This window comes from Xenopus laevis, chromosome 7L, assembly GCF_017654675.1.
Source record: "Xenopus laevis strain J_2021 chromosome 7L, Xenopus_laevis_v10.1, whole genome shotgun sequence".
NCBI lineage: Eukaryota > Metazoa > Chordata > Amphibia > Anura > Pipidae > Xenopus > Xenopus laevis.
In genome coordinates this window covers 35225569-35252330 of record NC_054383.1, presented here as the reverse complement: position 1 = coordinate 35252330, position 26762 = coordinate 35225569, and the positions used below count along the sequence as shown (strand labels likewise).

At 37.3% G+C, this 26762-nt stretch overlaps 1 protein-coding gene across 3 annotated transcripts in view; it reads right to left on the bottom strand.

Moving 5' to 3' along the window:
• herc4.L (HECT and RLD domain containing E3 ubiquitin protein ligase 4 L homeolog) overlaps positions 1–26463 on the bottom strand; it is a 37168-nt gene extending 10705 nt beyond the window's left edge. Inside the window, exons 1-19 of one of the 3 annotated variants that reach the window (XM_041568763.1) lie at positions 26309–26463; positions 23020–23421; positions 21180–21339; positions 19399–19475; positions 17657–17878; positions 16755–16846; positions 16137–16267; positions 15754–15914; positions 14601–14677; positions 13686–13810; positions 11040–11099; positions 9537–9642; positions 8911–9100; positions 7408–7580; positions 6642–6761; positions 5156–5179; positions 3828–3926; positions 2417–2584; positions 1529–1672 (exon numbers count right to left, since the gene is read on the bottom strand). In XM_041568763.1, the coding sequence (XP_041424697.1) occupies positions 1529–1672; positions 2417–2584; positions 3828–3926; positions 5156–5179; positions 6642–6761; positions 7408–7580; positions 8911–9100; positions 9537–9642; positions 11040–11099; positions 13686–13810; positions 14601–14677; positions 15754–15914; positions 16137–16267; positions 16755–16846; positions 17657–17878; positions 19399–19475; positions 21180–21339; positions 23020–23245 (2355 nt within the window). In that variant the 5' untranslated portion in view covers positions 23246–23421; positions 26309–26463. Of the gene's footprint in view, positions 1–1528; positions 1673–2416; positions 2585–3827; positions 3927–5155; positions 5180–6641; positions 6762–7407; positions 7581–8910; positions 9101–9536; positions 9643–11039; positions 11100–13685; positions 13811–14600; positions 14678–15753; positions 15915–16136; positions 16268–16754; positions 16847–17656; positions 17879–19398; positions 19476–21179; positions 21340–23019; positions 23422–26249; positions 26269–26308 lie in introns of those variants that run through there. The other 2 variants (XM_041568764.1, XM_018225345.2) reach the window with 2 other exon arrangements.
• Between the last annotated feature and the right edge of the window lie 299 nt (positions 26464–26762).

Below are 26762 nucleotides of genomic sequence, written 5' to 3'. Positions count from 1 at the left end.
GCAACTATATCCCTGAACTGCCTCAGCGTTTTTCCCCATAGGCTACAATGAAAAGTCGCCTGCGCTAATGCACACACGGTGATGCGTTTTCAATAGTTGCCCAAAGTTGCCACAGTGAGGCAATTTCAGGCAACTATTGAAAACGCATCGCCCTGTGTGCATTAGCGCAGGCGACTTTTCATTGTAGCCTATGGGGAAAAACTCTGAGGCAGTTCAGGGATATAGTTGCTCAAAAGACAAGGAGATTAGTAGCCAGGCGACAAAATCTCCCTGAATCTCCTCGTGTGTCCTTACCCTAAAAGCATGGTTCACCGTTAAGTGAACTTTTAGTATGTTTTAGAATGGCTAATTCTATGCAACTTTTCAATTGGCCTTCATTTTTTCATAGTTTTTGAATGATGTGCCTTTTTCCTCAAATTGTTTCCAGCTTTTTTAAAGGGGGGGGGGCACTGACCTCATCTAAAAAACAAATGCTCTGTAAGAAAACACTTTTTCTTATTGTTAATATTTATTATCCAACTTTCTATTCAGGCCCTCTGCTATTCATATTTCAGTCTATTATTCAAATCAACTACTGAGTCTGCTGAATAAAAAGCTAAATGCAATATGCCTCCAAAGCTGGCTTTACAAGGCTCAATCTGACAGGCTACAACAAGGATGCTCACATGCAGCTTATCACCTCTGGCTAGCCTGCAGTGCTTTCTTTTTTGCACTTTTTACATTGCAGTTTCTTTACTGTTCTTTCTAGTAGCATTCTGGTACAGAGAATCTAGTACGGTTAGAGTGGATTTGTATGTATAGGCTACACACTTAGAACTTCTGCAGTTAATACATGGCTTTAAATATCTAACAATACAAGCACATTCTGTTTTGTGGATTTTTAGCAATTCTTATTGTAGTGATGCTAGGAATCAATTAGTATCAATTGGTATGTCCCTACTAACATTAGTATTATCATTATTATTAATATAACATAAATATTAGTTTCTGTATTGTGAGATAATGTAGTTTTTACTTAAGAAATAATTACACATGAAAAAAATCTTATTTAAGAAAGAGTTGCCCACCTAACCTTACTGGTTACTTTGTATGTATGGAATCTACCATGCTACCAACTAATTTTAACTGCATTAGACAGAGGTAACCATGACATACAGTACAAAAGAAACCACAAAAAGGCAAGGCTGTACAGTTAATCACAGATGATAGAAACCTGGTAATGTAATATATTTATTAAAGATTGCTTGTATGGTTGCCACCCGGCGGTATTTTACCGGCCTAGCCGGTAAAACACCCGCCAAGGCCCAGGCCGGTATTACAAATATCCATAACTAAAGCCCTTGGGCCGCCCCAATCTGCTCAAAATTTACCTTTTCTTTGCCGCCTGGCCAATTGCACGCCGCAACTCTGCCCTGTTTGACGTCATGTCCCGCCCCTTTTTACCTCCCCCAGCACCGGCCGGTGCAAATTTTATTTAGGTGGCAACCCTAATTGCTTGACATAGTTACAATGATACCACAAAAGTTACCTGATCAGAAAACCAGATTAATCTGGATTCTTCATAATATCTAAACATTCCATACTTGGGGTCCAGTAATTCCCTCATGATGAGTAAGAAAAACTCCTTGCGAACGCCCCCTGCATCAACAGCTTCTTCTCCAACAAAGATTACCTTTGAAGGATATATAATGAATAGAAGATAAAGTGAATGTAGTCTAAATTCTAAAACACATTACAAGTGGTGATCCCAGGACAGGTAATCGCCTGAAAATGTGTAAGGAGACATTTTCTAGGCAATTACCCAGGATTGCAGCACATAATATGTTTTGCATGCAGAGATTCAAACAAATGTGAAGGGGTGGGTATTGTCGGGTGCTTCTTGCCCGTTGGATAGAATATTTCCTGCCGGGTGATGAAACACCCCGTCTTTCAAGTCTAATAAATCATTTCTTGAGGAAGGAAACCTAAAATGAAAGATAGTTATCTTGTATGCCTAAACAAATCATCTTGCTTGCTTTTTATCAAGCTTCTGTATGGAGACCTGGCACAAATAGCATTATCCAATCCAATTTTACATACATGCATTATAAAGTGTCTGCCTGGTCTTTGCTGGGTGCCAATAACCACAATGCATCCTGGCAGTACATATCTTTCATTGTATTTCTTAATTAAAATAGATTTACCCATGCAAGTCTTGTAAACTACTTCCCAGTACCAGTTTGTTAAATAGTACAGCCTGATAAGTAAAACTTCTGGGTGGAAGAACTAATGCAGCAGCTTACTGCTGCGTTCAAGAGGTCAGTCCATAAGACAGATTTAATTAATTAATTAAATAGCAATAGCCTGAGAGCTGCAGAAAATAAATAGCACCCAGGCACTACTCTTTGTGTAGACATACAATACAGACATACAATACCCTCATTGGCTTTTTGTAGTCTATGTTTTTTGTCTTCCTTAGAACTTCCATGGCATCACCAACGATATTGTCTCTGCGAACGATTAACATCAGACATGGATCTACTGATTCAACTACAGGAAGAAACCAGGACGAAATGTTCTGCCTGTGAGCATTGTCAACTGCCACCTGATAAAACATGGATGATGAAATGAACTTCCAATGTACATAATGGAGCAGGTGAACATGCAATTTTAGGAAATGCACAGCTGTTCTGTAAGCGGTTTCTTGGCTGCCTTTGTCAAACAAATTAAATGTTTTCCCTTTGAGAGGTTAATGTCCTCAAAGTTAATTTTATAGGAAAAAAAAAAAAAAAAGAAGGTAGCATTCCAGCAGAGAGCCGTGCTGCAATACTTCCATTTGCCCCTTGCTGTACATGAAAGTCTCAAGGGAAACTTGAGAGAGCATTGAGGAATATGGCTGCGCAACAATTGGATGAAAGGTAAAGTGTTTATGTTTGATATTATACATGATTAATTACTGCTGCCAATTTGTGGTCAATTAAAATAGGAAAATTATTTTGACATTTTAAAAATGTGGTGTTTCCATCATTTGTCTAGTTTTACTTTGATTGCTCTGTTCGGACTACAGAAAATTGTGTTTTAGCACACACTGCTATTTCGGGAGATTAGTCGCCCAGCTACTGGCCATTTGGATGTCTATGTTTCATAGATATATAACCATATAACCATAGAAGATGTCAGATGTGCATGTTTTTTTTTAAATGTTTTTAAATGTTCTTTTTACTAAATGGAATGCATGTAATACTATTATGACATGCAGCCATGTAGATAGATATTTGTACAAGGAAATGACTCTGTACCGGTTTGGCTTGGATGTGGGTTTGCAACTAAAATTGCTGTGCTGGTTTGGAAGAGGGCTTACAGCCAAAATGGCTCTGAGCCAGAGGGTGAGAAGAGTTGCAGCCAAAACGAAAGAATAAGGGGGTTATTTATCAAAGGTCGAGTTTGTGAGGTTTTTTTATACCTTGAATAAACTCACAACTCTAATATTTTCTCATTTATGAAAAAAACTCGAATAAAAGGTGAGCAAGGGACCTCTGCCATTGACTTCTACATGACTTTGACAGGTTTTATCTGAAGTATTTTCGGATTTGAGATATCCAGCTTCGGGTATAATAAATCTTAAAAAAAACTAAAAAAGTCGGTTTTTACTAAAAACTACCCTTGAAAACTCAAACACAACTTGACCTTTCATAAATAATCCCATAAGTGTTTTCTTTGGGATTTGCCTCCATGGTGTGAAAAAAATCACACATTTTCACTAAAGCAGCACCCTATATGGTGAGAAGCTGGAAGTTCAACCAGTTCTCCAATAGAACAGATGACAAAACTATATATTTAATAGGTACCCGCATCTGAATGGCTGCATCTGTCTGCAGAAGTGTTGTCTTTGCCTGAGCATCAAAAACAAAGGGGTATGTGCAAATTGTAACCAGCGGATCAGCCATCTATAAAGAAAAAGATTGTTTAAGTACAGTGACGCAATGATGTGGAATTCAACATACCGCCAACACATACAAGAATACAAAAGTTGAAGGCTTCAGTTAAAAGACAACTTAAATTAAAACATCTATAAAGAGCTATAAACAACCATAAATTGTACTGAAATTGTTACCAATAAAATCTAAAATGTCAACATTTAAATTAAGTATAAAGCACTAATGAATAATACTGTATGTTTTCAACATTTAGTAGAACTAAAGCTAAAACCATAACAGAGTTCAGGATCTTTTATATTATATATTTAGTATATAATATAAAATTCATGATATAAGGCTGATCAGTAGCTTATTCAAATTCATACTACACGGCAGGATAGAAACAAGTGCCTGGTGCATTAGGATTAATAAATTATCTGTTCGGCAGCATCAGCTTCTGTGACATACCTAACTTTTTGCTAATGTGTTGATGTTTTATATTGGCCCCTAAGCTTAGCTTCTCAACAGCAGCCCAGTGCATACTGAGCATGTACAGTGTTACTGACACTCAAAAGATTGCCAAACAAGATTCTATCTATTGCATAGCACTTATAGACTATATGATGTTACATTTTGTATATTTAATTGGTATAGAATATTGAGCGTATTACATTTGATGCATTTTGTAAAAGAAATGTTGGTACACTATCAGGAATGACAGAAATAATGACAGGGATCATAGATATCTCCTTATCTGAAATGCAGATTTTGGCTAGTATGGCTGTAGTGTAAACCTCTAAGAGACTAATCTAGGGGTAGACAGTAAAGGCAAGTGCCTTTTTGATGTGCCGGCACAACTGGAGATGGAGTGAGTAAACTGATGGGAACAAAGGTTTGGAAGCTGAGAGGGGGTATGTAGTAGGGATGCACCGAATCCAGGATTCGATTCGAGATTTGGCCTTTTTCAGCAGAATTCGGACAAAGCCTTGTGCCCGGCCAAACCAAATCCTAATTTATATATTCAAATTAGGGGCAGGAAGGGAAATCACAACTTTTTTGGCACAAAACAAGGAAGTAAAAATTGTTTTTTGCAGTTTTCCCTTCTTGTCCCTAATTTGCACATGCAAATGTGCATCCCTACTATGTAGACTGAGATGGTTGTGGGATTTTGGTGTGCAGGAATGGGAGTGATTGAAAGACAGAACTCAACCCAAGTTCCTTTACTTGGCCCAGCTCTGAAAAAAGTCTAGTGCCCTTACCTCATATAATCCATGATTCACATCCTGAGATAATGCAATAGGAGGAAAGGAACAATATTATGATTATTCTACTCTCTTTACCTTGTTATACAGCCAGGCTGAATTAAACTAAATTATAAAAACTTTTGACTCTAAATATACAATACACAAGAAACACATTAGTAACCCATTAAAGGGCAAATGACATTAAAAAGAAAACATTTTATTTACATTTAAAGTTTGTATCTCATTATCCAGCACCTACAAATAACCTATTTCTTGCCAACTGCCATGTCCTTTTTTTATATTAATAAGTTTTTCAGTCTGTAGATTTGTTGAGAGGCATGAATGGCATTGGGTTCTTGATTACCTCACAAAACTTATTGGGCTCATTTATTAATAATACTGGGTAAATTTGTAGCAGTAACCCATAGGAATTACATTTTATTTACCAGCACATTATATTTAACTGTATATAAAAGACTTCCATTTTTTGGTGCTACAAATCCTTTAATAAATGCTACCAAATGTGACCTATTTTCTGGACAGATATGAATTATCATGGATTTTTCCCCCCAAATTAGTTTTACATATTTTACTTTTATCTCACATTTTTGTCTACCTTTTCCCATTCCTATGTTATACCATGAGCAGCATCCCCATTGCTATTGCTTTTTGAATTATTTTCCACTTCTGGCTTCTCCCTTCTCTTCTAATGTGTTTTCACATTATATATCCCCATGCTCTCCGGAATCCTCAGCCAGGCAGACCTTCAAAGTTCCAAGCTAATAACATTTGTCTGTGCCTGTTGTTTTTGGTTCTGGTGTTTGTAGGGAAGGAAAATGTCTATGGGCGAATCAGACTCCAGGATCTGTACAATTTTATTGTAGACCAGCTATTAATTTCAGAGAAAATACGATGTGTAAGTCCCAGAGGGGGTGGCTAACTATTAGAACTTTTGGGATGTTTTAAGATAAAGAGTCCTACCCTAGCATATTTTATTGCTAATCTGACCAAAGACAGCAAATGAGACAAAAAGGTGCCTGCCCCAACATGAAACACAAAAATAATTTCTATACACAAAAGAGAGAAGCCCATACCACAACCTAACAAGAGATCAATATACAATTGTGTTCACAAAGCTTAAAATAAATTGTTTTCATCTTAAAACTAAAAAACAAAAAAATCTTTTACAATGACAGGTTTTAGGCTTCTTTTTAAGCACCCATTTGCGGACAAACCTTTGTTCATCCCACCACAGAAAATACCAAGGTCAAAGGTACATAAATAATAACCAAGAAACCCATACCCACCCCAACTTTACTCTAGTCTTGACAGACCATTAAATAATCCAATATGATGTAAGATGGTTTCTCTAAAGAGAAAATTATTCCTGCTGATGTTTCCCACCAGTGCATGGTGTAGGTATCCAGTTGACCGGAAGGTGGCATAGACAAACTGTTATTAAATCATTCACCACCCAGTAAAAAAAAGATTCCACACATACCATTCCAGATGCTTGTTGCTGGATCCAGTTGATGTAGTCATTTTGGATATCTACAAAATCTTGCACTTCATGAATGTAGAATTTATCATAAGGTATGATCTGTGCAGCTTTTTCATTAACCTGAATAAAATACAAAAATTACTAGTTGAAATACACATACACACATTAAGGGTAAGGGCACACCTGGAAATTCGGGGAGATTTAGTCGCCCGGCGACTAATCGCCTCTTCTTTGGGGCGACTAATCTCCCCGAACTGCTTCCCCGTGTCTTCCGCCTGCATCAATGAAAAAACGCCTGCACCAATGCACTCATGGCGCTTCGATTTCCGAAGTCGACTTCAGAAATCAAAGTGGAAATTGTTTTCCAGCTTTACCTAGTTTATTACTCGTTTTCAAGTGATGATTGTAGAAATGGATTATGCACTGCTTGTGGTGCTTCCTACACCTAATGCGAATCTCACCACAGCACACCCTGCTAGAACTGTAATTTAAGGGAACCAGATCCTATAATATTTCCATTAAGCTAAATGAGCAGGAAGGCTTTATTACATAATATATATATATATTTTTTTAATAATAAATTTCAGATATTACCTATGCAACTGATTAGGTATTCAGGCAAAGCTTTATAAATGCTATGATCGCGTCCTTCAAATGCACTGAATAGCTGGCTCCTTCACAAAGAGAAGTTAGTTCTCTGGGTCAAGAGGGCCCTAATAAGCAAGAAAATGTAAACATAATGCATACATAGAATAAAAACACATACCCTGTGCAGGATCTCCAAAACCCTGAGAGCAGTATTAATAAATATGTAGAATAGTCTTTGTTCTGCAAGAGGAATTCCATTTTTGGAGAGTTTCAATAAGTGCACCACGACATCCTTATAAAGTTGTACTATTCTCATGTATAGCGGGGGCTCAAGCAGGGCCCACCAATTTTCTGTTGACATAAACATATACACATTTAGGGGGTTATTTATCAAAGGTTGAGTTGAAATTTACCCAATAAAATTTTAGTTTTCGAGGCTTATCAGTCAAAATTCCAATTTTCAGGTTAAATTTTTGTTTTGTTTTTTAAAAACTCAAAAGTTTTGAGATTTATTATACCCCGAACCTGGGAATAGCTTGAATCTGAAAATATTCCATCTAAAACATATCAAGTCAATGGCAGAGGATCCTTCAACCATCAGAAGATGTTTGTAGCCTTCATGATGTCCGGGGCTTTTTCCTGTGGGTTATGCTCGAAAACTCGAATGATTCAAGCAATTCAAGTTTTTATTGTGAAAATTCGAGTAATTCGAGTTCTTCATCCCAATTTCACTCGAGTTTTTTTCATAAATTAGAAAACATTCGGGTTGTGAGTTAATTCCAGGCATAAAAAAAACTTCACAAACCTCTTAAACTCGACCTTTGATAAATAACCCCCTAAAACACATTAATAAAAATCTATCTAAATACTCTAAATTACAGGAAGGTCATTCCACACAGAGTCCACTTTTAGCTAATGATTGTAATTCCCTACTTCTACTTTACTTTATTCGAGTATCTTCCTGACCCCCTTTATTTTATTATTTATTTATTTACGTTTTGCTTCTATTTTACCCAAGTCCTTTACACAGACACTTGAATATGCAAAGTTATCTAGGCATTTGAATGTTTAACCTCATGTTTCAAAGAAATATAATATTAAGCTGGTCATCTCTTTGCTGCAATAAATGCTTCTGTTGTTCTGGGAAGGTTTTTAACTATATTTTGAAGCTTTGTTCGTGGGATTTACTTCTACTCAACCACAAGAGCATTAGTGAGGTTGGGAACTGCTGTTGGGGTCAATCATGGCATAAAATTTAATATCAGCTTAAAAACCTAGATGGTTCTTGTGTATACTAATTGAATCCCAGTACTGCAATAGTTATAGTATTGCCAATTTACTCATTCCACCTATACGGAGATTTACAAAAAGTTCAATTTCTAAGAACTATAGAGAAGCAGACCCCATGGGTCCAGGTCCCCTGCCCCTCTATAGTTACTCCAGTGGAAGGGACTGATGTTAATGATGAATAATGTCTGTAAAGCAATGTGGCTACCATGCATATTATTTGTGAAAGTGCTGCAAGTTAAAGAGAGGTATTCAGATCAATCTAAATACATATTCTGTGTATGTTTAAAGACACAAATCCTTGTTTGCAAATACAGGAGTTTATAAATGGTGGAGGGGCACACAACAACATTCCTGTATAGATCAGTTCCAGGAAAAAAGCAAAAAAACTCACCTAAAACTTTTAATGGTACTTTTTCTAAGTTTACAATAGCTGTAGCAAAAGGAATGGCTAAGGAAGGGAAGTTGTTGGTTTCAGTCATGGGGGGACACTCTGGGAGGGTGAGATACAAACGCAAGCACTCAATGTCTGGTGGAGAACTTGTAAGTCTGGGAATGAGATTCCTCTCCAAGCTGGCAGCCACCTATTCAAAGCAAAACAAAAATTAACTGCTCTTGATTAGACCAGCAATCTTAAAGGAAATGTCAAAAATTACACTTTTTTTGCCAGTATAATAAATTTGTTTTTAATACATTATCCATGGATATACCATTTTGGCTCAGAAGGCTTCTAGGAGGCTAGGAGATAAATTTGCACAGATTCCTATGGACACTGCAAATATGTATTATACAGTAATGCAGAAATAAAAGGGCCAGGAGATGTTGAATTATGGCTGGAGCACCAAACATTAAAGAAAACTGGGCTACATGTACTAGTAACTAATGCAGTATGGCAGCCCAAAGTCTCATGTACTTAATGTATGTCTACACAGAGGATTTGCGAGTGATATTATTAGAAGGCTATATATAAGTAGGTTATATTCTCGTGTAAGTTACAATTGCTTTTGAGAAACAACCAACCTGTTGGACTATTTGTGGTGAGTCCATCAACTTGTGAAGTAGAAGTCTAGCAACATTCATGTCTACCCCTGAAAACTTGGAACTTGTCCTGTAGTGATCGTTGTTGCTGAAAAAAAGTATTATTGATTATTAGATATAAAAAATATTAAAGGGATTCTGTCATGATTTTTATGATTTTATTTTTATTTCTCAATTACACTGTTTACATTGCAAAGAATTTACTCTACTATTTAAAATGTTATTCTTGAACCAAAAAATTTATATTGTTTTTGGCTGTAATATTGGTGTGGAGGCAGCCATCTCAGTGCATTGTACCCGATTCGGAGCTTTGTGAAGGAGCCAGCTATTCAGGATGGAACTGCTTTGAGACAGCTATTGTTTCTTCCCTCCTCACTGTATTATACCATGAGCCCAGGCTGTGTTTTGCAGTGCTAAAAGTGCTCCCCAGCAGGGGTTTTCCTGCTTTGGTGCTATTCTCATGTCCACCAGGTGGGAGCACTATTAGAAATGCAAACAAATCCGTCATCATAAGTGTGAGGTAGCTGCTATCTAGTTCGCTGTCCATTATTCTGTTGATAGGCTACTGATTGGCTGCCAACTTGCAGAGCACATGTCACATGACATCAGGGCTCCTGGGAAACTGAGAATATGTCTTGTTCCATGCCAATTTTCCAAATTAAATACAAAAAAATCTGTTATCTTTTTTTAAAAAACGGATTAAAGTGCAGAATTCTGCTGGAGCAGCATTAAAGTGGACCTGTCACCCAGGCACAAAAATCTGTATAATAAGTCCTTTTCAAATGAAACATGAAATCCAATTTCTATTTTTTTATTAAAGCATCCATAGCTGTTGTAACCTCATTTAAAAATCTCAGCTGTCAATCAAATATTGTCTGCCCCTCCTCTATGCCATGGGCATAGAGGCGGGGCAGACAATTACTTTCACTATCCATTCAGCACTTCCTAGATGTGACTGCTCTCCCCACATTCCCCCGTTCTCTTAACCATTTAATTGTGTAGCCAGGGCATGGGAATGGACATCGGGTCCCCCATTCTGGTGCACAAACATGATTCTGAGATGATACAAGGCATTCCTTAAAAACAGTGTCCACAAAATGGCTGCTGCCTGCTTGTTATCATTTTGAATTCCCAGACTGAAGGAAACAAGATTCAAATAATTTATACAGTGTAATTAAAGTTCATTTTGCTTGACTAATGTGATAAAATAGGATTTTAAATAATTGTTTTGGGTGACGGGTCCCCTTTAACTGATGGGTTTTGAAAAAAAAACATGTTTTAATGTGACAGTATCCCTTATCCTACAATATTGCAAGGGTAAATTAATATTTAATTGTTTTGCTTTTTTTTTTTTAGGAAAAAGCAAAATGAGAAAAAGCTTAATACATGTACTAATTTGTATTCCATATGACTTGGCTCACTGAGAAAAAAAAATCAACAAAATCAATATACATATATGGTTAGGGTGTCGATAAAAATACATACCTTGTTGCTAGAAAGCTTCCATTTAAGCATGCAGCTGATGAAAACACTTTGTCTATTTCACTGGAATTGAAAAAAGGATATACGTCAATTTATCATTAAAATAATTGTAGCGTCAAAAAAACCTGCACGTCAACAGCCACATATATTTTATGAGCAACGGGGTGACATTTATGCTAAAAGAATTGTAGACAAAATGAAAATTTTAATAAAACCAGATGTATTTTTAAGTTGATGGGTGCTTCATACTTAAAGTGACGCTGACACTAAAAAACTACTTTTTAAAATATGAATGTACATTAAAAGTTACCTATAGGTCATGTTGATCATTTTTTGCTGAGATGTTTGTTTTTGTAAGTGATTGTTAGTTGAAGTTTCTGAACCTGATTGTTTTGCAAACCTGACTGTCCCATCTCAGCCTGTCAGTTAAGAGTTACAAATGCTAACGGACTCCTGATGCACATATATGGCAGCCCCCTCATACAGAAACATGGGGCATCAGACAGGTAATGTAAAAGCATTGTGCAAATAGTTATAAGTAGCTTTCAAAAGCAATATTATGATAGATGTATAAAAGAGTTTAATTTCTGGTGTCAGTATCTCTTTAAGCAGCAGTCCCAATAGCACGTCAACATCCCATACATTCAGTTTATAGTATTTCACAATTTGCCATTAAATGAAGGAACATAAGAACACACTGAATTCTTAACTGATTACCTGCACTCAACAGTAACATCATCCTTGACGACTACCAGCACAGTTTATGTTATGCTTCTGGGTAGCTCTTTAACTTATGCTGCAACTTGCATTGTCTGGCAACATGTGTTGCAGCAAGTTTAAAGGCAGGGATGAGCCCATTCTAATTACATCTGTAGCTCTTTGGGGCAATGTCCTGGCAGCCAAGCTGCTGTGAATTCTTAAAGGTATTTTGTCATGATTTTTATGATGTAGTTTTTATTTCTAAATTACACTGCAAATAATTCACTCTACCATATACAATTTCATTCTGCACCAGCAAGTGTATTTTTTTAGTTGTAATATTGGTGTGTAGGCAGCCATCTCAGGTCATTTTACCTGGTCATGTGCTTTCAGAAAGAGCCAGCACTTTAGGATGGAACTGCTTTCTGACAGGCTGTTGTTTCTCCTACTCAATGTAACTGAACGTTTTAAGACCTGGATTTTTACTATTGAGTGCTGTTCTTAGATCTACCAGGCAGCTGTTATCTTGTGTTAGGGAGCTGCTATCTGGTTACCTGGGGGGGGGGGTGATATCACTCCAACTTGAAGTACAGCAGTAAAGAGTGACTGAAGTTTATCAGAGCACAAGTCACATGACTGAGGGCAGCTGGGAAACTGCTCACTGAAACTTGTGTATTATAATAAATAAAGTGCCCCCAGTTGCAAAAAATGAGGATATTAGAAGTTACCTTGGAGTTCCATGACCTGTATAAAAACACTTGGCCCTCAGTAACTTATAATATCCTTATATTTTACAATAGGGGGTACTTTATTTACTATATAATTCTCCACATATAATTTCATACTTCAGTTTAGTGTGCTTTCTCGACCAAACATTTTTTTGTACTGTAAAAAAAACTCAACATTGTGCTTTTTTAGTAGTGCATGGCAAATTGCATAATCAGCCACTCAGAGCAGGTGAAATTTGGCAGCTACTTACAGCATGAGTGTGTTAATTATATATAGGCTTGAGAAAGGGCCCTGTGCGGCTCGAAACGTTGCCATGTTTTTGAAGTTTGCAATGAGCCAATAAAAGTCACTTTTTGCATTGACAAAACTGAATTGTGTGCTACAGCTACTTTGGACTTTGTTGCAATATTACTGGCTCTTCGCAGGGGGCCTTGTATGCTGTCTAGCACCAGATACCTGAAAAGGTTGATGGAGTAACAGGTGAGCGCTCTAATTTTTTGTGTTAATTATATATAGTCATAGGGATTCCTGCAAAGCAATTTAGTTACTCCACTGCTGCTACACCATCTAACAACTACTGTCACCTATGTTGCAGGGGTACACATCTAAATCAGCAATGCACCATTTATTGGCAGTGCCTGAAACCACTTGTGTGAGCTATACAGTTGAAGCAAGAAATACATAAACAAAGGCAGAATAAACTAAATAAAAAACCTGTATTAGTAAAATTGGCATTTTCATGATAAAGGGATGACATTATTAAAGCTATGCAGTTTCTAAAATAAACACAGTGAATATCTTTTGAGATTAGAACTAAGACCAACCCTGTACAACATTATAAAAGTAAAGGCTATGGAACATTAAACATGGTTGTGTATCAACAAAGCCTTCATTGCAGCAACCTTAAAAATCATTTAGGCCACAGATTGTTATTCTTCTTTTTTTTTAATAACATTAGAAGAAAGATATGATATTTTTTTTATTATATATCCTATTTGGCAAAGCTTTACCCTCAAAATATTTTCCAACAGGCATTATAGTATTGGGGCAGCTCAATGTGTGTACAGAACATTTGTACTCTGCACACTTGCACTTATTCAGTTAGAAGCAACACCTATATTGCTAACTAGATATACAGAAATGTTTCTGGAAAAACAGATGGCAAAATTCCTGATGAGTGAGCAGAGTATATTTTCCTTATAATAGCCAGAAACAACTTACTTCACTATTTCTGGTGGAAGTCTTCCTGGGGAACAATTCAGCCATCGTTGTATAAGTTTCTCATCTAAAGTCCATATTTTTTTAGAACAATTACACTTTGTAAAGTCATCTGGAGGAAGGCAATGCTAGAAATGAGAAATGCACTGTATTAATTGAAAGCGTAGACAGTCATTTACATGCAGTGTTTATCAAGGTATCAAATGCAGAGCAATACACTAAAATATTTATTACAATATATTTCAAGTTAAAATATTAAGTTAAATATTAAGGTAGTAGTAGAATATTAAATTAGATGCTAAATGATCGGGCAGGAGAGGTTTCATCCTGCCTTTAGAAAGGAGGGTGAAGCATGGGCACCACCCACTCTCAAATCTGGTAAAATCCAAAATTTTGGAGATCTGGGATTACCATGACTAAGAGTGTCCAGCACTAATCCCATATTTGCAAGATGCCCCCCCCCCCAAATCCTCTGCAACTCAAGCTTCAAGAACAGGTAAGATGTGACTGACATTGAGCTTGGATGGTGAGGCAAAGTACGAACAGGCTAATGCACTGTTTACATTTGTCCTTCAGCCTACAAGTACTTTGCCCTGTCTCCCAAGCTGAAGTCAATCACAACTTTCCTGTTCTTGAAGCTGTTTCATGGCTCGGCACAGGTGAATAGCAGAGGAGCTGGGAAGGGCGGGAAGAAGAAGGCACCTTCCAACTGCTGGATTAACGCCATCTTTATACAGGCTATGCAATATGCTCCTGTTAAAATGCGTCACTGTAAAAATGTGTAAAAATAATGTGTCACTATCCCTTTAAGCACCAAGTGGAGCCCTGCACTGGTATTTTGTTAAAACGCTGATCGATATTAACTATAAAAACTGCAATAACAGCCTTTTTCGTTTTACAAATATTTCTTCGCCATACCTGTATAGTAAAATAATGTGCAAAACTCTGATCTCCACCGCTGTAAATTCTCTTCACACAGTAACATCCGTTAGCCTCTATATAAAAATGAAGCTTTGCAATTATTCACACAATATTTTTAATAACAGAAAAGGCATATTAGCACAATAAAAACATCCTATTACAATTATATCTCCATTATATCCTCAAACATTCTAACAGAATGTGCTTCCTACTGTAAAATACCTATGATCATGATATCTATGTACAGGCTATAAGAAAAAAAAATTATGCAATATACACATACATTTAGTTCTTTATAGTGCGCTAAACATTTCCATAGGCAAAGTAAGTAAAATGACAAAATAAAGCTATATATGTGTAAACAAAAAAAATGTGTGATACCCTTGTGTTGTCTATTATAAGCAAGGCCTTGTGAAAAAAAGCTAAAAGGGGAAAAACATATTTTGCATAAATAAAAGAAAATATAATTCTACACAATTTTCATACATATGTAAAGTAAAATGGTTCAATGGTATTTTTTGTAAATGCAAATGTTATTGAAAGCAGTCTGGATGTTCATATGCTACAAACGCCTGTCTTTGACTCCTGAAACAATGTAGCAAAACTAATTGAAGTACCTGGAGGAGAATGACTTTTGCTGCACTACTTCAAGAGTCACAATAAGAACAGAAAGGGATAAGCAAACATTGCTTTCAATCAGAATTCTGTCTACATGTAAATACATTTAAAACCATCAAAATATGTGCAAATGTTATTGAAAGCAGTCTGGATGTTCATATGCTACAAACGCCTTTGACTCCTGAAACAATGTAGCAAAACTACCTTGAAGTACCTGGAGGAGAATTTTTTTCCTACACTACTTCAAGAGTCACAATAAGAACAGAAAGGGATAAGCAAACATTGCTTTTAATCAGAATTCTGTCTACATGTAAATACATTTAAAACCATTAAAATATGTGATTAAAATTACATTTTCTTAATGGAGGACCCCTTTTAGAACCTGATAGGATGACGGTGTAATAAATTCATAAATGAATTAAAACGAAGAAACTGTAAATGTGACTATTTGCACCAAATTTGAGGGGCAAAGACGTGTACTGAAAATAACCCTGTAACAGTTGAAATGCTATGCAATGTATAGGCCTCTTACCGGGAAGGCGCTGAACATAGTCTTCATGAGTCAGCCAGTTCCCTTTCACTGTGAAAGGACTTTTTCTGTTACTTGTAGACCCTGTTCCTAATTGCCCATTGCCACCAAGCCCAAATGAATATATGCGTCCAGATGAAGGAACAAAAGCTAATGTGTGCTGCCTGGGAAAAAACAAATAAAATTGACCATGATGAGGTAGCATTACAATGTGAATTCACTTTGGTTCTTTACCTGATGGAGCTTACAATATAATAATAATATATAAGGAAGCAGTGAATTACTTAAATTTGAGCTACCGGTAACCTACACATAGCATTATAAAGAAAAAAAAATGGTGAACTAAATTAATGTGTTTTTTTTAATTAATGCAATTTAGATCATACCTCCCACATGCAATTTGCGTCACAATGCTTCCCATAAGCTCAAACACTTTCCTTGGGTTGACTTCATGGTTGGTAGAGTTGTGGCCAAGCTGTCCATAGCCCCCAGCTCCAAATGTAAATACACCACCCTCCTAAACAAATGCACAGATAAACATAGAGCATAAGCAACTACTTTAACGCAAAGGCTTCAAATGGAATATAGTAAACAAGGATCATAAGGAAGGCGACTTAAGGGACTTTTGATAGCTGCAGTAACAATCACAGGCCGAGAGCTAAGTGTAGCACTTCCCATCAAGGAAGTCAGCAGGAAAAAAACTGAAGCTCTGTGGCTTTTTACTGCCCCTACACAGTGTTGAACTCATGCTCCACTGTAGATCTATGTTTGGTAAGCAAAATGCTCTAATAATTTAATCTTTAATACTTAATCCAGTTTAGTGCATTTTCTTATTACAAAAATTTGGATACCATTGGATTTTTCATGTCCTGTTTTGAGATTTTTTTAAGTTTTTTTTTTTTTTAAAAGAATTTTTTAACTATTAGCACCACACAAACCTCTAGAAACCATTAATTCAGTGAAAAATTTCAGTTCAAGTTATATGTCTATAATGGTTAATTTACTTTGGTTAAAGCAGCTGTATGATCTTCTCCACAGCAGATATGAATTATTTTCTGTGAGCGAAGCGACTTCAGAAGAGCTGGGGCACTTCGATCTGTTGGGATATAAAAAAAAAAATAAAAAAAAAAAAGACTTTTTTTCTGGTCCACTGAAAAACTTAAAATGGTAGTTCTGAAATATCAACTGGGAAATTTTGATAATGAGATAAAGGACAATCTTTAATACCGATTTAAAAGATATGATGCAAAAAAAGAAACAAAAAAAAAAAAACAGAGCATGATGTTCAGTTTTCCTCTGCTACAAAAAAAGCCTCTAAAATTTCCCTCACAGGGCAGCTGCATCTGCCACAGCAAATATAATATTCAGCATCAAATAGGTCAAGACTCTATATGCAAATTTAGTATACCCTTTAACATTTTCTACAACAGCCATATTTCAAGTCTGGGTCTATTTCCATACACACAACGCACATCTGGGCTGCCTTTCATTCAGATCAGTTACTAAGATTGAGCTTAAAAACTTCATTCCCAAACAAAAACGCTCAGTGACTTTGAAATCTGTTGTGGAAAAGCAATTGATCACATTCTGGGACAGCTCAATATTATCCTATTTAGCACTGTTTAGCACTAACCTACATGTTCTGTACATCTGGCTCCTCTCCCTTCATGATCTGGTGATGCCTCCACTGATTTATTATAAAGAAGCATCTCTAGAGCATATTAACTGTTCAGGTAGACAGCTGTGACCTTATAGGACTGAAAAAGTCTACCAGCAGTACATATGCAGGTTTGAACAGTAAGTACCGTTGAAACAGGCCAATATGACTAGCTATACATACCTACCTTTAATCTTATGTACCTGGAAGACACAAAGAACACATATTTGCACACAAATAAAGTCTTACCAGTTTCATCATTAAGACCAAGCTGACCAAATTTGTTTCTTCCCCAACCAAAAATGGCCCCTGACATTGTTAACACAAAACTGTGTCCACCTCCAGCAGCAATGTGAGCAAAGGGAATCCCTGCCAGAGATTTGATATGTCTGGGTGCACTCTCTTTCTTTATTTCCGAGCCCAAGCCAAGCTGACCATACTGGTTCTGTCCCCATGAGTAAATATCACTTTCTGGTGAAGAAAAAGAAAATATGGTCAGTTAAAAATTACACTGATTTTATGGCGTCAAGAAGGTCAAAACACTGGTATGCATCTATAAACTAGAAATATAGAGAAATTCAGCTATGCATACTACTTAGGGCCTATTATACTAAAACACTGCCAGATAAATTCAACCTATCATTTCACCTCTTCGGAACCATTTTAATAGCAAGCTTTATGGTATTGTACAAAGTTGGATATAAATTACTGAAACAATCTTATTGATTGAGAGAATGACTTGCCATGAGAATGATTTAAGATCAATGAGAGCCCAGGATACCCCTGAGAACCATAGCAGGGTTATGATTAGGTTTGCGTTTGCATATTCAAAACATTTTATGAACTAAGGGGCCCCATTTTGAAAGCATAAGTAAACCTTTAAAATAAGTGATTGCAAAATTGACGAGATTGCTACGCTACGCATTTTTGCAATTTACATTAAGTATTTATTTATATTAAGGGTTACATGTACTTTTAATGTGAGTGAAATATGTTACAACACGCCACCTGCTAGTCAGTGAACAAATCATGAACAACTGATCTGTCTGCTTCAGAAACACTACTATATTTCAAAAAAACCATAGAAATTGAAAAAAGGCTATATGGCAGAGGTTAAATAGTGGATAACAGATAACACCATTACGTTCTAAAGAGCTTATCTGCTGTGTAACCTGAGCCTTTTTTCTTTTGAATGGCTGCCCCCATTGCTACACAGCAGTTAATTTAGATAAACAATAGTAGTGTTTCTGAAGCAAACACAGCAGTTTTACCAGTGCGGGGCATTAAAACACTTTCATTTTTTGATGTTACTGTTCCTTTAACTGAATAGTCCTTAAAGGGCATGTAAAGGCAAAAATATAAAATACCATTTTTACTTTCTTTAATGAAAAAGAAATCTATCTCCAATATACATTAATTAAAAGATGTCTACAGTTTTTATCATAAACCTGACTGTATGCAGTGCAATTCCCCCTTCTTTTACTGCTGTGGATAGGAATTGTCAGATGGTCCCCAACTGCTGTGCAGGTAAACGATCATACTTTCAAATGGCAGGGGGAGCCCCCCCACCTTACTTCCCAGAACTCGAGCAGCTTTGTTGGATTCCCTGTAGAGATTTGTATCCAGAGACGCAGTGCAGTCTCTATATTATGATTATTAATCAGTCTTGCTGTATTGGCTTCTATGGCAGATATTATTTGACTTGTGCTGTTTTGATAATTTATGACGATCCCTAAGCTTAACCTCCCAACTGAAGCCCAGACCACACTGAGCATGTGTGAGTCTTGATATTGCAGAAATGTCTAACAAAGTTACAAGATGACAGCCCCCTGCGCCAACTTTGAAAGCATAAATCATTTGTCTTATTAGGCTGCTGGTGCAGTAAGTTCATGTTTATATTTAGTATACATAATACAGCATTTCTAACATTATTCTATTTTAGACTTTAGTTGCCCTTTAAAAGACCATTTCAAGGTAGAAGCATTACTTACCTTTAGATAGTGCGAGTGAATGATGATGACCACAGGCAACTTGTACAATTTGTATATCATACAAACTCTTTATATTTCTGCGGAATAAAAACTATGATTAGCTCACAAAGGAAACCATCTATACAAAATAGCAGTTTTGTTGGATTTGGTTATGATGATTTGGCATCACTTTGATACGAAGGGAATGGGCCAAGCTTCCACGTTTTTATTTGCACTATATTGTTTAGAAAAAGCAATATTCAATGTAAATGCCTTTGCCTTTAATGAGAGGAGACACTTAGGCCGCTTAAAGGTTTTGGTGGAATCTACCATACAGAGACACTTAAACTCACAATAAAATTTGCCACTTAAAAGTAATGACATACAGCGAGTTTTGTCATAGCTATAAAATGCCCAAAACACCTTGCCACAGGGTTTACTTGCCTCTGCTAAAATGCTTAAATCGCATAATTGCTCAAAATGTGATTGTATGCATTTTTGATTGATTTTAGTATCACCTATGGCAAAGTATTTATTTGTTGCTTTAAACCAGTTAAGCCTTTTACCAGTCCCGTTGCCAGCATATATTGCCAAGTGCTAAAACATGCATCAAATGTAAGTTCTACCCTTATGCAGTTTGTACTGAACTGTTCATATTACCCACAAACGGTTCCTAGTTGTATAATTCCACATTATAAAACACTTGTGCATGGCAAGAAAAATCCAGATGCCAATGCAAAACCAGAATTGTAAAAAGTTATGTTTAAAATCGGTGACAAAAAGTAATATATTTTTGACATTCTTGACCTATACATTAGAACCCAAAAACAGGTTGCCATGTTGTTTATGGTGGATCACATGACCAACTACAAGAATATTTTAATGTAGTGAAAGAAAATCTGGGGTCATCTTACTGGCTCCATGGTTTAACTTTTAACTCCCATTCAATCCCAACCCACTTCTTGGTATCTAACCACTGTACAATTAAGTGCAAATATCCAATTGCTTACAAATAGGATACATATTATTCTCCAAGTTTAGTAAAACACAATGTTATTGGTTATCTGTGAGATTTATTTAACAGCAGTTTGTGCCTGTTCGTGAGTGTGCATTTTGTTTTATGATAAAATAATAAAAGTAGACTTTTTATTAAACAGATACTCTGTTACCATGATAAAATGCTTTATCAGCTTTTAAAAGGTAATATAGAAAAAAAAGCAGACAAAAAAAAAAAAAAGTAACCAATAAATAATGATAATATTGATACTGATACTGATAATAAGATACTGAAATTAGGGATGCACCAAATCCACCTTTTGGAATTCGGCCGAATCATTCCTGAAAGATTCAGCCGAATACTGAACTGAATCCTAATTTGCATATGCAAATTAGGAGCGGGAAAGGAAAAGCTGGGAATAAATGTTTTGTGACAAGAAGTCACGTGATTTCCCTTCCTACACCTAATTTACATATGCAAATTAGGTTTCGGATTCGGTTCGGGCATGAACAAGGATTCGGCCAAATCCAAATCCTGCTGAAAAAGGCCAAATCCTGCCCGAATCCCCAACCGAATCCTGGATTCGGTGCATCCCTAAATAAAAAACACAATCCATTATGAATCCATATTGGAGAGAGGCAGATTTAAAAAACTGCAAAAATAGCTTACTGCAAAAAAGTGTTTAGATTACTACTATCTAGGATACAAGATAAACAAAAGTTTATTTTTAATTTGGACTACTTGCTGGAATAATGACATAGCAGAGAAGATTTCAAAGCGTTAAGAGGTCACCACAAGAGATTACCTTGGTACTCTAATATAATCTTCTGCAACAGAGAGACCTATCTGTCCATGTGCAGCATGACCCCAAGAAAACACTTGACCTTTGTCATTTAATGCCAAGGTGTGAGCTTCTCCGCATGAAACTGCCACAATGGTCTGAGCATCCAGGGCTCCAACCTGGTCTGTAATGGATGAAAAGCAAAAGAATTAAACTGCACTGCCAGCAAGCTTAATGAAACTATACAAATTAGAATTTTACCAACTAACTGAGCGTTATAAATTATACTATTAAACTTTTTATAAAGTGCTAAATATTGCAGTTTAGTTTTGTTTTGCTAAAAGTGTAAATCAGCGGTCACTGCTGAAGGGCTGTTCCTTGCCAAACAAGTAGATCTTTTCCCAATTTGGCCAAATAAATTCTGGGCAAAATCGGGCAGCAGATCTGATCATTTGGCCCCCAGGCAAACAATGGGATCTGTTGGCAGAGGACTTCATTAATGAACCGATGCAGTCTACAACTTAAAGCCCAACTTTGAGGTCAGTTAGCATTGGGGTATATTTATCAAAGAGTGAAGTTAGAGATCATCACAGTCCACTAGAGTGAAATTTCGCCACTCTCCATTGATTTCTATGGGATTTTTAAAGGATTTTCACTTTCACTCATTGATAAATACTCTTTCAAAATTCCCATAGAAATGAATTCAGAGTGGTGGAGCCGCAGCTTATTTGTATAAACTATACTAGTCTTTCTAAAGCAAACACATAACTTTTTTCAATGCAGGACAACAGTATATTATATTTTGAATTACTTTAAAACTCATTTTTTTGGTGTTACTTTTCCTTTAAGCCACCCTCACTCGTCCGTCACATTCAGTCAGTAATTTGCACAAAAAAACCTTACTTACTGCGCCATTGAAATGCATAGACTCATCAAAGTAGCCTGCTGCACTGCTGGGTTCTGTATTTGTCCAATTGTGCTTCAAACGTACACAATTGCATGCAAATTATCTCTGCACTAATTAATTATTACCTATACATATACTTTGCAAACATGATTCTTTTGGGGATTGCTAATTTTACTTATTTAGTGAAAAGATGAACGACCCTTTCAATAGGTCTTAAATAAGCAAATCCTTGATGAAGGATCTAGAGGTACTTCTTAATAGCACACTTAACTGTAGCAAGCAAAGCTAGTCAGCCTACAAGATACTGGTTGGAGACAGGCACATATCACTTAAAAGCATTTTCAAGGGATACATGTCACCTGAGAACACTGTGCGCTTGTGGTGGATTCTCATCGACCCATAAACTTAAGGTGTTTATGGTGTAATTATGAGACACAACGTGTTAAAGGAACAGTTCAATGTGAAAATAAAAACTGGGTAAATAGGGTAACTAAATTAGGCTGTGCAAAATAAAAAATGTTTCTAATATAATTAGTTATAATTAGCAAAAATGTAATGTATAGAGGTTGGAGTGACTGGATGTCTAACATAATAGCCAGAAGCTTTTCAGATCTCTTTCTCTGAGTTAGTCATGGACTTAAAAGGGGGCCACATAGGACATAACTGTTCAGTGAGTTTGCAATTCCTCAGCATTCAGCTCAGATTCAAAAGAAACATATGACCCCTGTGCCCCTCCCTCAAGTCACTGGAAATCAGCGGAGAGCTGAAAAGCAAGTAGTGTTCTGGCTATTATGTTAGACATCCAGTCACTCCAGCCTTTATACATTACATTTTTTATTTTGAACAGCCTATCTATTTAAAAACTTAAAAGTAGTGTTTAAATACAGCCTATCCTTTAAAATACTTACTCTCTTAATCTCATGTTGTTAAATCATTTTAGCAAACACATTGTTTTACCTGGCTTTTTTCTGCTTTTGTCATGTCCCAGTTGTCCAAGATCATTACATCCGCAGGTGTAAACTGTCCCATCATCCAGGACAAAAACGGTGTGTCTGCTTCCACATCCGACATCACGGACATTTTTATTGATGAAAAAGTCACATCTTCTGGGTTCTAGAACAACCTCTTCATCAATCCCCCCTAATCCTAGCTGCCCAAAAGATGCATTTCCCCAGCATAACATGATTGAAGGGCTCCAAGTTTCAGTCCTGCTCCAGATTGGCTAGTTGGTGAGGTCCGTCCAATACGATAGCTCTTTTCAGATGACAGATATTCTATTTTCAGCTAGCAGGATAGATCAAACCGAGATGGCCTCATTTCCATTGACATTTTCTACTTTCATCCCATGGATATTTGTCCCTGTAAATGTTACAGATTTTAAAATGACATATTTAAGGTTTTTACAACACATAATTTATTAATTTATAAAGTTTCCTGATGCTATTTTTTTTTGTGGTAAAACTAAAACCAACCCCAGATTACCCTACTTTACTTGTGTCAACCCTTAATACCTCTTTAACCCTAGATGTTGTAGAAGTGACATTGGGCTTGGGGACAAGGCAATGAGCCAAAATGATAAAGGAACTGTTTACATAACTCCAGGCTGTTGGATCTTTGCCCCTTCCAAGCTTGTATATTATAAATAAAATACATTTACATAAAAATATAATTCTTTCTTTAAATAATGCAGTTAGTGCAGACAAAGTCAACGTTTTGTGTTAAGGCAATTAAGTGTAAATGATGTGACAGGGCAGTTGGCTATATCATGGCCACAAAGGGTCTACCTAAGGTTGCAGCTAAATAAGTGAGATTCAGCGGAGACATACTCTGAAAAACAAGGTAGATGGTATTGACTAATGAACACTTGCTAACTGCTTAGGCATAACTACTGGTGACCATTTCTTGCGTAAAACCAGAAGGAATGCAGCAGGTTCACAGGATCCTATTCTGGCTGGATATATCATGACCCCCTAAAGGGACCAGCTAAGTTTGCAGCTAGATAAGGGAGTGTCAGCAGAGACATACTCTGGCAAACATGGCAAATTATATTTACTAACTGGTGACCATTTTCAGCATAAATGCAAAGGGAATGCAACACTGGGTAGTGCAGCCAAACACAGCAGGTCCTTCTATCCACAAGTCTCTTGTTCCCTGCCTACAGTCAGTTGCAACCACATCAGATGGGGATCAGGGTGGCCATAATTTTAATTCCATACACCAGGCCAATAAACTTCTGACTCAATCAAGAGCTTAATTAAGGTCAACATTTCAATAACATCTATGCAAAGAGGCTTGCTGTCCCTAGTGCCTTGGGAAGACCTTAAAGGAGAAGGAAAGGCTTTGTGCACTTGGGGGTGCCAAATGTTAGGCACCCCCAAGTGATTGTATTGACTTACCTGAAACCCAAGGCCGGTGCTCCTATCAGCAGAAAACTGCACCGGCCCGGGAATGTACCAGTGAGCTTGACAGAGCGATCCTCTTCCTCTTTCTTCACGTGTCTGTGCATTCGCAGTAGAACGAAAAGCCGAAATTTAACTAAAAAGTCGGCTATTTCATTCAGCTGCGCATGCGTTTGCCCCGGGAAATTTGAGGAAAGAAGAAGCAGGAAGAGGATCGCTCCTTGGTGCTCACTGGTATAACCCCAGGCCAATGCAGTTTTCTGCTGATAGGAGCACCGGCCCAGGGTTTCAGGTAAGTCAATACAATCACTTGGGGTTTGGGGTGCCTAACATTTGGCACCCCCAAGTGAACAAAGCCTTTCCTTCTTCTTTAATCGCTAACTTCAAAGTGGTGTAATATAAAAATAAGCAAACAAGAGGCACAATCTGGTTCCGTATATCACTGAATCGTTGGGATTACGGATTTAGAGCATCCCTAAAAGAAGGACAAGCAATAGGAGGGTTGATGACCTAAAAAAATGTGTGCAGTGGTGTTTGAAATAAAAGGGAGTGAGACAGAGCTCCAGTGTGCTATCCTGGCTGCGTTGAAACATTCCCACTAGAGTAACAAACCTTTTGGCATCTCCCTGGCAGTTGAGGGGGTTATTTCATTAAATCCATGACTATCATGACTGAATGCCAGCAGAGCAACTCACGGGTACTAATGTGGATGGCCAGAATAGACAAGGATTTGTTTAAAGGGGTTGTTCACCTTTAAATTAACTTTTAGTACAATGTAGAGTGATATTCTGAGACAATTTGCAATCGGTTTTCATTTAAAAATTTTGGCGGTTTTTGAGTAATTTAGCTTTTTATTCAGCAGTTCAGCAATTTGCGATTTGGTTGCTACGGTTCAAATTACCCTAGCAACCATGCACTGATATGAATAAGAGACTGGAATAAGTATAGGAGAGGCCCTGGATACAAAGGTTAGTAATAAATGTAGTAATAACAATACATTTGTAGCCTTACAGAGTATTTATTTTTAGATGGGGTCAGTGACCCCCCATTTGAAAGCTGGAATCGGCCAAAAGAAAAAAAAAACAAATGTTTCAAAAACTATAAAAAAGAAAAAATGAAGGGCAATCGAAGAGTTGATTAGAATTAGCCACTTTATAACATACTAAAAGTTAATTTAAAGGTGAACCACCCCTTTAAGTGGCGATATTAGCACATATGGTCATATTCTTTTAGATCAGTGTAGGAAATAGGGGGGAGGGGCAGGAAAAGTGGGAGCATGGGAAAAAACCTGCTTCACACCCCTTCACTTGCCCTATTACTGACTTTTTGGGGCAGGGCCTGGAGGTGTGGGATTTAGGGATCCCCAGTATACTATGGAGCACCCACATATTATCCTTTACGTATATTATAGCACCCAGACTTTACAGGTAAGGAAGAAGTGAAACTAAAAGCCAAGGATAGGGAGGACAGGAGACAGCCCAGGCCCTGCAGGTTTTAGATCTTATGGGGCACCCTGCTGTGCTAAACCTACTTGTATTACCGGCCCCTGTCAGTGAGCTTCATACTTCGGAAGGGAGGGCAGGAGCTCGGGTGTCTGCATGTTCTCTCCAGCGACACAAGAAGCAGTAGGGAAAGCTGAAGGTAAGGGAAAGCAGTAGGGAAAGCTGAAGGTAAGGGAAAGCAGTAGGGAAAGCTGAAGGTAAGCAGGCACGATAGCTTCCCAAGTGTGCGCAGGGGGCCTAGTAATCCAAATCAGCGCATACTGCCCAACTGTGCCGCTTTTCTTACCCAGCCCAACAGTCCCACTGTGCCGAACACATAAGCCACATTCCCCGACCGCTACTTACACCGCCCGCAATGCTGTTTACTGCTGTCTCCCAGCCTCCTGTCAGAAATATCAAACATGCGTCACGCAAGCGCAGTGACGCAACACGTAGTCGCTGTGTGGGAGTCACGAGTTGGCGTAACTCTGCCAGAAGCTGCTAGAAAGTGGTGGTAGCTTCTAGTTTAAACCATAGGATTTTCCTATAGGAGCTGCTTCGTTAAAGAACGAAAAAAAACCTTTTCTTGTGTGTTGTTTGCCTTCCGCCACCTCAGTTCCTCAGAAGTCCCTAATATTTCATATTAAGCGTTTTTATTTGTGTCAGGGAACTCAAAAAAAACTTTTTTTCCCAGGTAAACAACAAGGGTACCTGCCGTCATCAGAGCCTATTCTCCCAAAATAAGTTCTCCTTTTTAGTTTTTGTGCATACAATGAGCGTATGAGTGAGTTCACCTTTAAGGTAACTTTTAGTATGTTAT